The sequence below is a fragment of the Vipera ursinii genome, assembly GCF_947247035.1.
Source record: "Vipera ursinii genome assembly, chromosome: Z".
Taxonomy (NCBI): domain Eukaryota; kingdom Metazoa; phylum Chordata; class Lepidosauria; order Squamata; family Viperidae; genus Vipera; species Vipera ursinii.
The window spans coordinates 105,226,039-105,243,524 of record NC_139517.1 but is presented as its reverse complement, the minus strand read 5'-3'; the positions used below and the strand labels follow the sequence as shown (position 1 = coordinate 105,243,524).

Here is a 17,486-nt window from a genome sequence, read left to right as displayed (position 1 = left end):
CTCGAAGGCCCGTTGACACTCTATGGTCCACGCTACACGCAACCCTGGCCGTGGTTTCACCGCTAACTTCTTAGTTTTGAGCAAGTCTGTTAATGGAAGAGCTACTGCAGCAAAAGATGGTATGAATTGGCGGTAAAAATTGGCAAACCCCAGGAAGCTCTGTAGCTGTCGTCTGGTCCCCGGGGCTTGCCACTGCAATATAGCCTCCACTTTCTTGGGATCCATGGCAATCCCGGCCGCTGAGACCCGATAGCCCAAGTAGTCCAGTCGAGACGCGTGGAATTCACATTTTGATAGTTTCACGTACAACCGTGCGTCTAGGAGTTTTCGCAAAACCTGGCGTACAAGGGCAATGTGCTGGTCCATTGTCTCCATATATATAAGGATGTCGTCAAGATACACGAGCACCCCCCTATATAAATGTTCATGCAAAACTTGATTTATTAGTTGCATGAACACGGCGGGGGCCCCCTGGAGTCCGAATGGCATTACACGAAATTGATAGCTGCCCAATGGGCAGTTAAACGCCGTTTTCCACTCATCTCCTTTCTTGATGCGCACCCAGTAATAGGCCTCACGTAAGTCCAAGCGGGTAAACACCCTCCCCTTAGCCAGGTGGGACAACATGTCTTTCATTAAAGGCAGTGGATACAAATGTTCAATACACACTGCATTGACCCCCCGGTAATCCACACAAAGACGCAGGTCCCCATCTTTCTTCTCCCTAAAAAGAACTGGTGCTGCCATCCGCGAGCGAGCTGGTTGTATGAACCCCCGTGCAAGATTCTTGTCGATGTAATTTCGGAGTTCTGTCATCTCCCGCGGGGTCATGGCATACATCCGGGGCTTAGGGAGTTTGACCCCCGGCTCCAGCTCAATCGTGCAGTCCGTCGGTCGATGGGGAGGCAGGAGATCGCATTCCTGCTCACTGAACACCTCAAGGAATTTGGTATACTCTGGTGGCACGTGTACCTCTGCCCCAGCCCTGCAACTCTCCTCCGGTTTCCCTGGCGGGCCAGATGTGCTTGGCCGCTCATGATCAGGGGGCTGTGGCCCAATCCCTAAGCGCAGGTGACGACAACCCCCCTCCCACCAAATGGTCGGCCCCCACCTGTCCAGCCATGTTAACCCCAAAATCACCTCCTCCGTCATGGAGGGCACCACAATGAACCGCAACCGCTCCCAGTGCTCCCCCATATCCAGCCGCACAAGTTCTGTGACATGGGTGATAGGTGCCCCCCCCAAAAGAGACCCATCCACCTGCTGGAAACGTATTGGACTCCTCAACCGAACCACCCCAACACCCAGTGTGGCCATCACCTTCCGGCTAATAAGACACCTCGTGCTACCCGAATCAATTAAAGCCCTAAACCCCATCACCTCCCCCGTGGCAGGGTTGGTTAACGTAACCGGAACTGAAAATGGGCTAACCGGAGCACTTACCATGGGGTCCTCCTCTGGCCTATCACCATGCTCGTAATACTCCACGTTCACATCGATGGCACCGTCCCCCTCCGTCTGGCCGCTTCCCCCTGTTGTTGACTCCACAGCTTGCCGAGAAGCCCGGGAACGCTCTGCAAAGCACCCGGGGGTTGTGCTCCTTGCTGGAGTTGCTGCTGCAACCACCCGAGATGCAGGTATAGGGCAGGCGGCCATGCGATGCCCTGGCTGATCGCACCTGAAGCATCGCAGAACGGACCGTGGTGGCTGGATGGCAGGACCCAGCGACGATGGCGGCGGCTTCTGTACTTGGCCCTGCGATCTCGGCGGGACCTGACGGGAATCTCCTACGGGCCGTACACGCCGTTGACAAACCCGTAAGGCCACATCCAGCTCGACCGCGACCCGCAGCCACTCTTGGAGCCTAGGAGGGATTCCCCGGACGATACAAGCTCGTAGGAGAGAATCGTCCAGTCCGGCCCGGAAATGGTGAACCAACATTCTCTCTGGCCAGGAACTGAGCCTGCCAGCCACTTCACGAAAGTCCTGCACATAGGCTGTAGCTGGACGCCCGTTCTGCCGCAAGCCAACGATCTCAGTTTCCGCTCGATGCGTGCGCGTCACATCCTCGAATCGTGTACGCAGCGCTTCAAGGAGAAGGCCCACATCCCCCAGTTCACGGGCACGATCACCGTAAAGGTTCGCCACCCAGGCCGCTGCCTCCCCTTGTAAAGCCGTTGTAACAACCATCACCATTCCCCACTGGGAAGTATACAAAGGACCGTACTGGTCCAGATGGTGGATGGCTTGTCCGAGGAACAGGGCCAATCGATCGGGGTTGCCGTCAAAGGTCACAGGCAGCGGTGGTGGGCCCCAAACCGCAGGCCCTCCCCAAGGACCCGCCGGGCCTCCCGGCCTCTGTGCAATCCCTGGTTGTTGCCACCCCAGCCCCCCGGCTGGCACAGCACCCCCCGGCCTTGTTCCACCAGGCCCTGCGAGGCCCAAGTCGGGAGCAGCCGCCGGTCCCGGCGATGGAAGGCCTGGGACCTGTGGGGTACCAGGGGCCTGCGGAGCCCGAAAACGGGGACTTGCCAAACGGAACCGGGTTTGACCCCTACGCTCCGGGTCGGTCCGGGGTCGTGCCCATCCACCAGTCTCCAGGTCGGCATCAGTAGGGGTCCATGGCCGGGGTTCTCCAAAATGGTCCCTCAGGACGTCCATAGTATAACTGCCAGGAGCCGTGGTGTAGCTCCACTCCTCTCCGCCCTCATCGGTGGCACGACGCTCTCTCCACTCCCAGAGGGACCCCTTCCCTCTAGATGGTTGGGTTTGTCCAGCCACTGGCTGGCTCAAGACAGGACTGAGCCACCATTCTCCAGGCTTCTCCTGGGCAGCCGGTTCTGGAGCCTCAGCTCCCTTTGGTGATGGTCCAAGGTCCCGGACCTTAGGCCGAACCACTGGTGGGGCCTCTGCCAATTCCCCCACCTCAAGAGGCACAGCAACCCCAGCTGGTTCCTCCCCTCCTGCCACGGGCACACCGCCCTGGGTCCCCTCAGCCATGGTGGCAGGCAAAAACCAGAGCCCAGCAAAAAGAGCGCTGTGCTGTTTGAACGCTGACTTACTGTCAATCTCTCGTCTCCGCCGGGAATAACAAACACTCAGGAAAATCACGACGAAGTACGGATGACTTGCAGAGAGTACCTTTAATGTCAGGATCTCCAAGCATTAGAAAAGTCAGCGTTGAGAGCCACACGCTCTCAACGCACCTTTTATTCCAAACCTGTAACTAGGTAGCAGCCCCACCCCTAGGCCCCACCCCTCCCCCGTGCAGATCAGCAACCGCCTGGCCTGCGTAAATACTCCACCCCCCTACTCCCTCAACCCACGCCCAGCTCCCTCCACCGGCACCGTGCTTCCCAGCGTGAAGGTAAGTACAAGCCCACCCCCCTCCTAACATCCTGAGCGTGCTCCCCGTCACCACTGCATTTCCCCGCGCCACACCCATAACCCCTTGGCAGCCCCCAAGGTCCGGGCGCAGCTGTTCAGCACCCCGCGTCGCTGCCGGCGTGCCCGCAGTAACAGCCACCGGGTCTGTAAAACCATCGCCCATAGCCACAACCGCCAGGCCGTCGTCAGCTCCAGAAAGTGTTGTGCTGCTTCCGCGGGCGTCCATAGCTGTTCTGGGCCGTCGCTCAGCTGACCGAGCTGCGCGACCATCAGCGGGCATCCCTGGCCGCCTCTCAGCTGCTTGAACAATACGAGCCCCGGTAACAGTTTCTGCCCGCCTGTCAGCTGACTGTGCCGGCGCGGACCATCTCCCGGCTGGCTGCCCCGGTGTAGCCTTCCTGCAGCCACTCACGACCGCCCTCAGCCGCCTCCCAGATCGCAGCACGCCCGCGGGTCCGGCGCTCGCCCGCCGGACAGCTGGGGAGCTTGGGAGCGGCTGGGCTCTCGGCGTCGCGCGGCAGCTCGCCCGCCGGACAGCTTATGAGTGTGGGCGTGGCTGTTGCTGAGGGCTGCGGGCTGCCCGGTAAGTATGTCGAACCCGAAGGGCTCGACAATTGTTTTCCACCTCAAGCACAAAGTCCAGAAGTGTTTTCCAAGTAGAAAAAATGTACTTACCGTATTTTTCGGACCATAAGACGCACCTGACCATAAGATGCACCCAGTTTTTAGAGCAGGAAAACAAGAAAAAAAATATTCTGAACCAAATAGTACTAGTATACTAAAACAGAGCTTTTCAACCTTTTCATCCATTGTACCACTTTTAGGACAAGGCAATGTCACCCAGCAACGTGTCAAAAACTTGACACCCCCCTTAAAAAAGGAAAAAAATGATAAAGTACAGGTAGTCCTCGACTTACAATGATTCACTTAGTGACCGTTCAAAGTTACGGCACTGAAAAAAGTGACTTATGACCATTTTTCACACTTATGACCATTGCAGCATCCCCAGTGTCATGTGATTTACATTCTGATGCTTGGCAATCGATTCATATTTATGATGGTAACATTGTTCCAGGGTCATGTGATTGCCTTTTGCAACCTTCTGACAAGCAAAGTTAGTGGGGAAACCAGATTCACTTAACAATCATGTTACTAATTTAATTTCTCTCCTTCTCTTTCTCTCCCTCTCTCCCCCTCCCTCTTTCTTTCTCCTCTCCTTCTTTCTCTCTTTCCCTTTCCTTCTTTCCCTATTTTTCTCTTTCCCTCTATTTCTCCCTCTTTCTCTCTCTCCCTGTTTCCCTCCCTTTCTTTCTCCTTCTCCCTCTCTATTTTTCTCTTTCCCTCTATTTCTCCCTCTTCCTCTATTTCCCTCCCTCTTTCTTTCTCCTTGTCTCTCTCTCCCTTTCTTTCTCTCCCTCTTTCTCTCTCTCCCTCTATTTCCCTCCCTTTCTCCTTCTCTCTCTCCCTCTTTCTCTCCCTCTCTTTTTCTCTTTCCCTCTATTTCTCCCTCTTCCTCTATTTCCCTCTTTCTTTCTCTTTGTCTCTCTCTCCCTTTCTTTCTCTCCCTCTTTCCCTCTCCCTCTTTCTCTCTCTCCCTCTATTTCCCTCCCTTTCTTTCTGCTTCTCTCTCTCCCTCTTTCTCTCCCTCTCTATTTTTCTCTTTCCCTCTATTTCTCCATCTTCCTCTGTTTCCCTCCCTCTTTCTTTCTCCGTCTCTCCCTCTTTCTCTCTATTTTTCTCTTCCTCCCTCTCTCTCTCCCTCCCTCTCTCTCCCATTGTCCCTTCCTTCTTTCCTTCCTTCCTTCCTTCTTTCTTCCTTCCCTCCCTCTTTGTCCTTCCCTCTCCACGTTAGAGCAGTACCTACGGAGGCAGCCCTGCAGCCCGGCTTTCTCTTGCAGAAGGCAGGCTGAAACGGAGCAAGGAATGCGAATCGGCTGATCTCACGCTCCTGCATTCTCCTCCGCTCGGTTTCAGCTTTTCTTGCTACAAGAGAAAGCAGGCTGAAATGGAGCGAGGGAGAAGCTGAAACCGAGCAGAGGAGAATGCAGGAGCGCGAGATCGGCCGATTCGCATTCCTTGCTCCGTTTCAGCCTGCCTTCTGCAAGAGAAAGCCGGGCCGCAGGGAGATTGCAGGAGCCAATTGCAATCTCCCTTGCTTTCACTTGCGGAGGTTGGGGCTGGCCATACGGATCACCTTCGGACCATAAGACGCACCCTTGTTTTCCCCCACACTTTGGGGGGGGAAAGTGCGTCTTATGGTCCGAAAAATACGGTATATTCTTTTCTTTTATCAAAACAAGTCAATTTAGCCATCTCTGCTAATTCCATCAGCTTCTGTAACCATTCATCCATGGTGGGAATTAAAACATCCCAGACAGTGATTATCACCTACTTACATTTTCCTGAAAAATAGTTAAGTTCTCTGCAACAACAATATATACGGTACATTAAAAACTAACAGTGATTGTGTGGACTAATACACAAAAGTTTATCTGTATATAAAACTTGTATCTGATTATTAGCCTTCAATTTGGTGTCTGATAGCTTTCAATTTAGTGAAACACTGCATCACAGGCAACAATTTTTGAATCAATATATCTCAGATGGGCTAAAGTACAGATTGTATAAAATTTGGGATCCATGACTTCTGTGGAAATGAAATTTGGCAATTTTATAACCACTTCAATACTGCTGCACCTTCCAGCTGCACTTCCCAGAAATTCATAGGTTATATGGTACAAGAAAAAATGCAAGAAGAATTTCCTCATTCTCTTTCCCGTTTCCTTCTGACTTGTGCTCAATCAGCTGGTAAGAAGAACTGGCCTGTGAATGGTGATCAGCTGCTTTGGAGCCAAAGCTGAAATGGTGTGTGTCAAGTGAAAAATGAAGGAGTGACTTGGATGCCTACTGGTAAGATAAGGCAGACTGGGGGCCATCCACTGATCATTGAAGGGGGCCTCACCAATCATGGAAGGAGGACACCTTGTGGACACTCTGGAATGGGCAATGGGGTGCAGTTTCCTTTGTTACTTTCCCTGTAGCAAGTTAGCAGGAAGTTCTGCAGAGTGATTTCTGATGCCAGTCTTCCATAACCAACATCAATGGGTAATCTAACAGGAAGTTGGAAGTTGCTCTTGCTTCCATTGCTTTTTTGCCCATCTGTGGTCATTCTTTTTCTATATTTACATAAGGAGATATCTCTGAAAGGATGTCACAATGGGTCCCGGGTTGTCTAGTGTTAAAACAAAACTGTTAAATTTCATGGTGATCAAACTCTGTTAAAAATGAATGTTCCTAAAAATATATTTGGACATGGCACATACATTCATGCATTGCTTAGCTGGCTAACATATGTAGTGTGATAAGAAAAGAAGGATCGTTGCGTAATTCCTCTGAAATTATATTATACTCTATGAATCTCTGTAACTAAGAACAGGAAAAGGAAACTGATTTATACTGTGAAGATTTTTCTACTAAAAGAACTGTCAAAATTTTGAGCAGTTGATGGAAGCTTAAAGAAATTGGGTTTATTGAATTTATGCTGATATAATAAGACCTGCTATATGCCACTAAAATAGCATGCATCATTCCAGATTGAAATAACCTGGGACAGATGTTGACTTAGTTATTGCAATGAAATAGTTCAAATATTATGTGAATCTACTCTAGCATTTTTCACAATTGATTTATACAGTTGTACAGTATATTTATTTACAGTGTAGGCATTCCATGCTTTTAAGGAAAACGTCAGCCTGATAAATAATAATCTTTTAGAAATCTATAAAATTAAAATAGCTTTTAGATATTTCCAGTTTTTTAAAATTACTTTTGTTTTGTGCTATGTCTTAACACTGTTCACTGTTAGCAAGAAAGTCACGTTGGTTCTATTTCTGTTTCATTTATGATACATTGGCTAGAAACTTGAGCACAGATAGTACATGTGAAGTTGCATTATATTGTATTAATTTTATAGAACTCAGTAGGAACAAGGGATTAGTCTTGTGCCCAAAAACTAATTTTGGAATTCTGATATTATTTTAAATTTATGTGGCTTTTGCCTTTATTGTAGTTTGTTGTTAACTTCCATAAGCAAAACATTTTAGAAAACAGGAAAACAATAAACTTAATAAACTTATGGCAACTTAGTCCTTAGGGGGGCTTTCGCCCAGGTTCGCCTGGTGCGCCAGTTGCGGCCCTATCTAAGCCGGGATGATTTATACACGGTCACTCACGCGCTCGTGACCTCTCGTCTAGACTACTGCAACGCTCTCTACATGGGGCTTCCCTTGAGGACCACCCGGAGGCTCCAACTGGTACAGAATGCAGCCGCGAGAGTTGTGTTGGGAGTCTCCCGATACTCCCATGTGACACCTCTGCTCCGTGAGCTGCATTGGTTGCCAGTTGTCTTCCGGGTGAGATTCAAGGTGCTAGTAATGGTGTTCAAAGCCCTCCATGGCATGGGGCCGGAGTACCTCAGGGAACATCTGCTGCCGGCATCAAGCTCCCTGCGCCCTGTGCGTTCCCACAGAGAGGGCCTCCTCAGGGTGCCACCGGTCAGAGAATGCCGTCTCATGGCCCCCAGGGGGAGATCCTTCTCTGTGGGCGCCCCGGAGCTATGGAACCAGTTACCGGTTGAGCTCCGGACGGCGCCCAATCTGCGCTCCTTTCGCCGCGATCTGAAAACATACTTGTTCGAGCAAGCCGGCCTGGCCTGAGGGGGGATTGGTGGGGTTTTTTATCATTTTTATTGGGGTTTTTACTATGTATCAATTGTATTTTAATCGGGCATGCATTTAATTATCTTTTAATTTTTGTACATTTCTGTGTTTTATTCTTGCCCTGTACACAGCCCTGAGTCCTCAGGGAGAAGGGCGGTATAGAAATATTAATAAATTAAATTAAATTAAATTAAATTAATATGGTATTGTCAAATGATTTTTAATCTAGAATCCCAATTTATATTTTATTTGTCAATAAAAATTGTGTGGGATTCTAGAATTAAAATTGCAGCGAAAGTCAGATTTTATTTGCTTACTTAGGAGTAAAAAGAGATAGTTTGCATCAGTATAGAATATAAGATGTTTTTACATTTAGAATTAGAGAGCGAATGGAATTTAGATTGATATTTAAAATATAATTTAGATTGATGTTAAAATGCCATTTAATGCAGGGGTTCCCCAACCTTTTGCGTGTCAGAGACCGGTTCCGTGGAGAAAAGATTTTCTGCAGACCAGATAATGTGTGGGTTTGTGTGCTGCCTGCATCCTGTGGATGGGGTTTTGCTTCTTTGTGCAGACCAGTTGCTGGCATCCTGCGGCCCGGTACTGGTCCACAGACGTGGGGTTGTGGACCTCTGATTTAATAAACACTGGCAAAATGTATTTTAAGGGAGAAAAGATAGATTATTATTAGCCTATTTTATCATTTTATTTTGACTATAAATTGCATCTGCTCACTGAACCTTTCTCAGACTTTTAGGAGGCTGGAGGGTGGATCTTACCAAGAGTAGTTGATTAATATCTGAGTTGAGCAACTTGAGTTTAATCAAAATGAACAGAGGTTACCCAAAAGAAGCATTTTGCTTTTAATGATTCATACTTGAAAAATCCCCTTAGATTTGTTAGGCGTTGTTTTGTTAACTAGAAATAGTTCTAGTGAAAAGAGTAGTGTTTTATCTTCAATCAGCAAGATAGCATTTTGACCCATATTCTAGAATCTTTAATTCTTTTTTAAACTTTTGTATTATTGTATTTTTATTGTTGTTAGCCACCCTGAGTCCTTCGGGAGATAGGGCGGCATATAAGTCCAATCAATCAATCAATCAATCAATCAATAATAAATAATAATAAATAAAGTAAGTAAGTAAGTAAATAATCAATCAATCGATCAATCAATCTTATTTTGGTGCTATTCTTTACTTATATTTCTCTTTAGAATAGCGTAGTTGCACCTCATCACACTGTTTTTTTTTCCAAATCAGAGTTTTTTCTAATTTTGCTTGTCCAAAGGAAGAGTAGTAGATAGCATATATATATTTGTCATAACAATTTGTCATAACAAATTGAAAACCATGGATCCTTATGACATAATGATATTTTTGCAAAGCTGTCTAGTCAGTCACTACTTGCTTTGTGACATGAACTCTACTTGCTTTGTGGGTGTTTTCTTAACAGCATCTTTTGCATACAGTGCCAGTTAAATGGCTTGTTAATTTCCTGTAGAAGTCATGGACTTCTTGAATTCTCTGGCCTGTTATCTGTTGCATTTATAAGCAAAAGGAGAACTCTGAAAATCTGTTCTGAAAGCTTTTTTGCAAGTAACAAAGAAATGTTTATGCCATTATGAACTAAAAGGCAGTCAGAAAAGGCTTCTGTTTGATCAATAATGTATGCTCCAGTTAGTCCTATCCTCTGGACATCATTAAATAGTAGTTTGTTTCATAACTGATCATTTTGGCTGACTAGAATTTATAACTATCTCAAGCTTTTGCATTGTCCAGCAGGCAAATATGAATTGAAATAATCAGTTATGCTTAGTGATAATATGGAATATAGATAAATAAAAGTTGGAATTTGTTATTAACTGTTGGAAGACTGGGTTTGCAAAAGCTGATTTCTTTCTGTTGTTCATACTGGGATGATAACCTTTGTTTTTGCATATTTTGAACTTCTAACAAGCTAAAAACTTTAAATATGACATATCAAATTAAATTGTACATTTTTAAAAAAAATGACAAGCCTTTTAAATTTAATTAATTTTTATAGTTAAGCAAGACTAATTTTATTTACAACACATGAAATTGTCAAACCACACAGGGATTCACATAATTAAATACTATTGGCATTGAAAGATCTTCATTTGTTTTTTATTTATTCCAGGCTCCAGTCAGCAAAATGTAGGGTAAAACTTAAAATACTTTAAAGACTCAGAGTCCAGATAATTTCCTTATTTATTTATAGAGGGCTTTTTTGTCATAGAACATCCAGAACAGAGTTCCGGAACCATTTTTGGATGGAACCTTGTAGGGTAGGCAAGGCGGTTTGTATGACATGTGTGAGTTCCAGCACCTTTTATTTTTAACAAAAAAAGCACTGTATTTACATATGGTTACTTTCATCATCAGCAAATTGTTTTTTTGTATCTTTGGAAATAAATGATTTTCAAGTACAGCAGTGTGAATAAATTTTCTTATGTGATTATCCCATTTTTATATGCAGTACAATTGTTGAAAGAAAAATCTTCAGGTCCAGTCCAAGCCAGGAATAAATAAAATGGAGACTGCTTTAGAAAGAAGGTTCTTGTTTTATTTAGTTGACAGAAACTTCAGTGACAGCAACATGTTTCTGGGGTGGCTGACCAAATGAAGCTGGGAGTGGTGGGTTTTTATACCTTCTTGGGCTTTGTGTTTGGAGTTGTTCCTGTGCAATGAACTTTGATCTAACGTTCAGTGTGCCCTTTTGGTATTCTAATGGTGGTGGTTAATCCCATTATATCCTAAAGGTAATTTGCTGTTTCTCTGTGACTATGGCTGATGACTATGTCCTATGTTGGATTTTTCGGTAAGAGGTTGCTGGTTCTAATCCTACTGTCAAGTTTCCGACGTATGGGCTTTTCAAGTGACTCTGAGGCATTGTTTTTCTTAAAAGTCCTTTATTAGCCTAATATTTATTTGAGCAATCTGACCTGGTCTGATGGGTTAGGATGGGGTTTTAATATGTTTTTAATTATTGTTTTAAATTTTAAATTTGGGCATTATATTTAATCGTTTTTTAACTTTTGTATTCTGTTTTTTATATTTGTTGCCCTGTACACCGCCCTGAGTCCTTCGGGAGAAGGGCGGTATAAAAATATAATAAATAAATAAATAAATAAATAAATAAATAAATAATACACCAGCAAATGCTTGCTCGAAGGAATCTCCGCCCCTTGCACAATATATTAAAACACAATTCTCTTTCTAATTTTGTCATTAATCATATTCTCCAATTAATTTTAAGAATCAGGTCTTATCTTCTCTAGTTAGAGATGGCCTTGAAAGGTGCAATCCTACTCGTCCTCCCTCCAGACCTTAAACTAAATTTCTTAAAGCAATACACAAGTTTAACATGAAATGGCTACTTCTTCATCTCTTGTCAAGCAATAACATTCAATGTTAGCAGCATTGATACCTACCACTCTACTGTTGTTTAGCTGTCAAATCTTGTTCCAAGGGATTTCAAAAGATCCTGTCTTGAATGGGCTTCTGCTGGGAGTATTTGCTCATGAATAGGGCCTCAGTCTTTCTGAATGGGATTATCAAATCTGCATTTCTACTGAGCTGGCCTGCTTAGTTTCTGCTTGGGGCTATTAAGAAAAACTGGGCCTGTTTTTCTGCCTTTAAAATCCTTTGGGGAAATATAATAGTTTTCCTTTTTAATATTCCCCCAAATATTTCCTTCTGGGGGGGGGGGGGGAGGGCTGACTTCCCACACAATATTATGCTATTTGGTCAGAAGTAAGACCCATTGAATTTAATAAGGGACCTACAGGTGACTCTAAGTCTAAATTCTCAGGTTATTTCAACTATTTGTACTTTTGATCAATATTATTTACTATTTTTTCTTAGTGATCTTGGTATATTATTAAATATTGTTTGGCTCTTCAATGTTATTCTTTTTACATATATGTAAATTGTCTTGAATCATTGAAAAAATATAAAACAGTTTTAAAAATTAATGCTTCAGACACTCCCTTAATTCTATTCCAAAGAAGGAAAGCCATTTTAAAAAAAAACCATGTAGTCACCATGTATGAGTGACTAAAATATGCATAGAAATAAGTAATCTGATGGATTTTAGATATTTTTAAGCAATGATATTTAATTTACTAACTTCCTGCCGTCAGACTCTGCAATTCTTAAGTGGATAAACTGGCAAATCTAAGCACACTTATTGCTATAATTGGCCACACAGACTCAGTACTATAAGATTAGTCTCTTTTTATTTTGGCCTAAGATAAAATAAAAATACTTTTGGTGATAAAGAACAGATCATTTTGGACATATTGCACTACAGGCAATCCTCGATTTATGATCACAATAGAACCCAAAATTCTGTTGTTAAGCGAGACTTTGTTAAATGAGTTTTATCCCATTTTACAACCTTACTTGCCACAACTGTTAATTACTGTAGTTGCTAAGTTAGTAGCAAGGTTGTTAAGTGAATCTGACTTCCCTATTGACTTTGTTTGTCAAAAGGTTGCAAAAGGTGATCACATGATCCTGGGCCACTGCAACCATAACAAATACGAGTCGGTTGCCATGCATCCAAATTTTGATCAAGTGACTATGGAGATGCTGCAATAGCTGTACGTGTGAAAAATGGTAATGTCACTTTTCTCAGTGCCATTGTAACTGCAGACAGTCACTAAACAAACTGTTGTAAGTTGAGGACTACCTATATGTCCAAACTTCCATGTTTAAGAAAGAATTTAGAGAATAGTAGAGAACCCTGGATAAAGCTGATTTTTTTACTGTTTACAATCTGGTTTCAGACCCATATATGGGATTGAAGTGGAATTGATCAGCCTTATTCATGACCTTTCTTAGGATCTGTCCTAGTCTATTGGAAATGTCAGCAACTTTTGATACCATCAATTATGGTATCCTGGATTATAAAAGGGTAGGAGGAGGAATTAATGTTATCAATGTCCTTATCCAGTGTCTTCAGGCTATTATGGATTGGCTGGAATGAATCAAATTCAGACTGAATTGAACCAAATTATTTTTGACCAGAAACCATTGGATCTGAATCCCAGATAGCTTTAAACAGAGTCACTCTGATCCATAATCTGTTTCTGGGTTCGTGGCTTCTGCTTCTTTCTAATGCTGTTTTTATATGAATTTTGACAATATTTTTATATGTTGATGGCTGCTTAGTGCTGTTGTGATAAAAAGGGGACCCAGACAAATAGAACAGATATGCAGGTTGTTGGCAAAGGAAGCCATTCATCTAGTTTTTGTCTGATAATGGCAACCGGACCTGGCAAGAACAGCTTATGTCTTTCTTAGCTTTAGAGTGCAATACCCTCTATTTTTGGATGATGTTCAGCAGAATGTAAAAGCACAGAAGCTGATAAATGAAGCCATTCAGCAGTATTGCAATGGTATGAGCACAATATTGGCTGCCTGCTTGTTTTGGTTCCAATTTAAAATGTTGATAATTACCTATAAAGATCTTCACGAAGACCCTCGACCCTGATTTTGGGATGGAAAGGAAGAACCAGCTCTTTTCTGTGACTGCCCCAGTCCTGTGGAATAGCTGGTCAAGGTTTAGATGACTCTCTCATTCCTTGCGCTGGTTTATCGTTACTGTTGTTCAGTTCTGTTTTAACTAATGGCATTTCTGCTATAAAACTTCAGTATTTAATCTGTTTTAATAAAACAAATTTAATTTGTTTAAATTTAAAATAAAATTTGTTCAATAGTACTATAAGCCCCCTAGAGACTGTTTCATTTAGCAGGATGGAAATGAAATGAAAAAATTCTGGACTTTGCAGAAAGGGAGTCACTTTTTGCTATAATTTATACTGTTTAGATAAGATAAGATAAACTTTATTGTCATTTTTTTACTGTGGGCACAACGACATACATCAAAAATGAAATTTAGTTGCCCGCTGAAAAAGTGAACTTATGCATGACACCTATACATACTATATACAACATATGTATAGACCTACACCCCTACATATACATAACATGAATATTAAACGCCATCCATCTTGCATATATAACAGAAGGAGGAAGCTTGAGAGTTCACAAGGTTTATAAGATTCATCCTTCATCCACATCTGGATTATTGCTAAAGGCAGCTGTATCAATCTTGAAAAGATTTCCTGCATAGAAGAAAAATGTAGATTTTTTTTTCCTTTCTGTTCAGCTCCCCTTGATTATTGTAGCCATTTTATCTTCCTGAACTACACAGATCCTCTTATGTCCCTTTATTTTTTGTTATTACATCATTCACTTGCTGCAACAAAAATAGTTGGTCAGTTAATTTAGCATATGATATACTTTGCTTCTAAGAAAAAAATTCTGTGGTAATCTATGTTCCTTCTAGAATAGAATAGAATAGAATAGAATAGAATAGAATAGAATAGAATAGAATAGAATAGAATAGAATAGAATAGAATAGAATAGAATAGAATAGAATAGAATAGAATAGAATAGAGCTAAGCTTGTAAGCTGCCCTGAGTCTTCGGAGAAGGGCGGGATATAAATGGGATTTAAAAAATTTAAAAAAAATAGAAGGGACCCTGGAGGCCTTCTAGTCCAGCCCCCTGCTCAAGCAGGAGAACCTATACCATTTGAGACAAGTGACTTTTAGTCTCTTCTTAAAAGCCTCCAGTGATGGAGCACCCACAATTTCTGGAGGCAGGCTGTTCCACTGGTTAATTGTCCTCATTGTTAGGAAGTTTTTCCTTAATTCCAGTTTGCCTGTCTCTTTGGTCAGTTTACAACTTTAGCAATGCATTATTTTGATATGTTATACTCCTTGTTTCTCTTTCTCAGTTATGGTTCCTTTTCCAGTTAGACAATCATACAATTGCAGTTATAACTTACCTACGTAGGCCTTTTAAATACCTATGGTGTGTCTGATCAGTTTAAGCTTCTGGGAATTTTCAGTTCAAGAAGCAATGAAAAAAACCAGTATAACTTTCACTGTTTATTTCTTTTTATGAATTGTAAAGTTTTGCTGTTTTTTTTTTTGCTTCAGAGATGCTTTTGAAATAACCAGCCACTATTTCTAATAATAGGAGAGAAAAGTATAGGCAATAAGTATGAAGGAAATTTCAACCTACTTAGATCTGTTTATTAGCAGCTGTTTCCTAACTGTAATTTATCCTTCAGTCTTAAAAAGATAAAATATAGATCTTATCAAATACTTTAAAACCATATTTGGGACTGCATATGACAAAATAGTTTTAAAGACCCTAGTATCCACGATGAAGTAAATAAAATTCATCATTCCTTTCATAAAAGTCCAGAAATGTTTTTTTCACTTAATAGCAAAACAGAAGAAAAATATTTAAAATAAGTTCTGCCTTGTTTTTATAGTGTCTTTGTTAACATGCATAAGAAAGATAGCATGTAATTGTTTTTTCATTCTTTTTCTTTAGAAAACATATTTTGTATCAATAAAGCAAAAAATGTCTTCGCTGAAGGGTAAAATTCAGACTGTTTTGGGCCTGATAGACCCTAGCCAACTGGGCTACACTATGACCCATGAACACTTGACAATGGGCTTCAGCTGCTGTTACTGCCCACCACCTTTGGGTCAAGAAGCTCTTTCTGAAAAACCTATTGAGATGAAGAACTTGTTTTGGCTTAAACAGAATCCTTATAGCCACAAAGAGAACCTTCTGCTGTTTGAAGAGACGGATGCTGTGAGAGAAGAACTCCTTCATTACAAGGCTGCAGGAGGTGGAAGCATAGTGGAAAATACAACCACTGGGATCATGCGAGATGTGAAGATGCTAAAACAGCTTTCAGAAGAAACTGGTGTCCATGTTATTGCTGGGGCAGGTTTTTATGTAGATGTCACTCATTCCTCTGAGACTAAAGCTATGTCTGTGGAACAAGTAGGTATCAAAATGATGTCAGAAACTGAACAGCCATTTTGAACACTCGTGAATAAACCCCAATAGATGATACTACATTCATATGTAAAGAAGGGTTTAACTATAGGTGGATGACTATTTCTAGATGACTGCATGAGAACAGGAATGCAAAATCATTCTGCTTAAATATATTAGCACAAAGTGTTGAACACATTTTTGACAAATAACAGAGAAAACCCTTGTTTGCACTGTTTTGTTGTGCAAAATCTTTTTCTTTCACATGTATCTCAGGAGCAGAGCTGTTGTTCCATTCATCTATTTAAGCAAAAACTAAATGTCAAGCATAAACTGATTTAATTGTGATTTTATTCTCAATAAGATGCTAACCATTTTTAATTCAGCATGTAGCTTTCATGCCCTTTAATATATAGAATTGTTATTCAAATAAGCATATTTTATATTGCAAATGACTCTTCATTCAGGACTGAATCTGTACATTCCTGAAATATTTATTATGTGCCTGTCTAACATGAGTAACGGTTATTTGTGGTTCAATGAGAAGAGAAGACTTTTTTTCTCCCTCACATAATTATGTTGATCCTGCTGATTCTGGTAATACAGTATTATAACCACTCCTCATTTAGCAGCTGAGCTGTGCTGTTATTAAGTGAACATGTCACAGAGAGAGGGGCGGGGCATGAATATCAGTGATTGCTGCCATCTAATTTAGATTAAAATCTCTCTTATACCTGTGCCAGCGTTAATGTCACTCTAGCGTGAGTTCTTGTCAGATGCATGAAACTAGGTTGTAAATGCACATTGCTCAGAAAATTATTGTTTTATTATTGTATTTGTAATTGGTTGCTGACCAAAGTAGTCACTAAACAAGGAATGGGTATTTTTAGCATTCTTTTATCTATAAAAACATGACAGAAATGTTCCCAAATCTTTCAGTTACATCGTGAGAAATATTCCAGATAAATGTCCATAAAACTACTATTATTTATAAAGATATACTATTAATTTATTAAGCAAATATTAAGATTATATTTTGAGATTCTGCATGTACTATCACAGTTGTCAGTAGTTAATATTCCACATTTACCTACTTGTGCATATTGTGTTAATTTGCTGCAACATATCAGGAAGAAAAGAGCTTTAAGGTCAGAAGTCAGTATCTTCAAAACAAATTGTGTAGTATTCTTGCTGTCATATTGTTTATCCTGAAAAAATATATATTTTTTCAGGATATATATATATATATATATATATATATATATATATATATATATATATATATATATATATATATATGTATATATATATGTATATATATATGTTTAAGTATTTGTCAAGGTTTTTTGAATGGACCTTGCTAATTAACTCTTTCATTCCTGTTTTGGCCCGACTCAGGGCTTATCCACAGGACATAGTCAACTTAGGAAAGCTCATTATTTGTGCAAATTATTCAAATTGCTAATAAAGAATTTGGGAGGCTAAGA

At 41.8% G+C, this 17,486-nt stretch overlaps 1 protein-coding gene across 1 annotated transcript in view; it reads left to right on the top strand.

The window, feature by feature from the left end:
- The window catches only part of PTER (phosphotriesterase related), a 44,238-nt gene that overhangs the window by 12,591 nt on the left and 14,161 nt on the right, over nt 1-17,486 (top strand). Inside the window, exon 2 of the mRNA XM_083376779.1 lies at nt 15,544-16,005. Within this exon, the coding sequence (XP_083232905.1) occupies nt 15,574-16,005 (432 nt within the window). The 5' untranslated portion in view covers nt 15,544-15,573. The remainder of the gene's footprint in view (nt 1-15,543; nt 16,006-17,486) is intronic.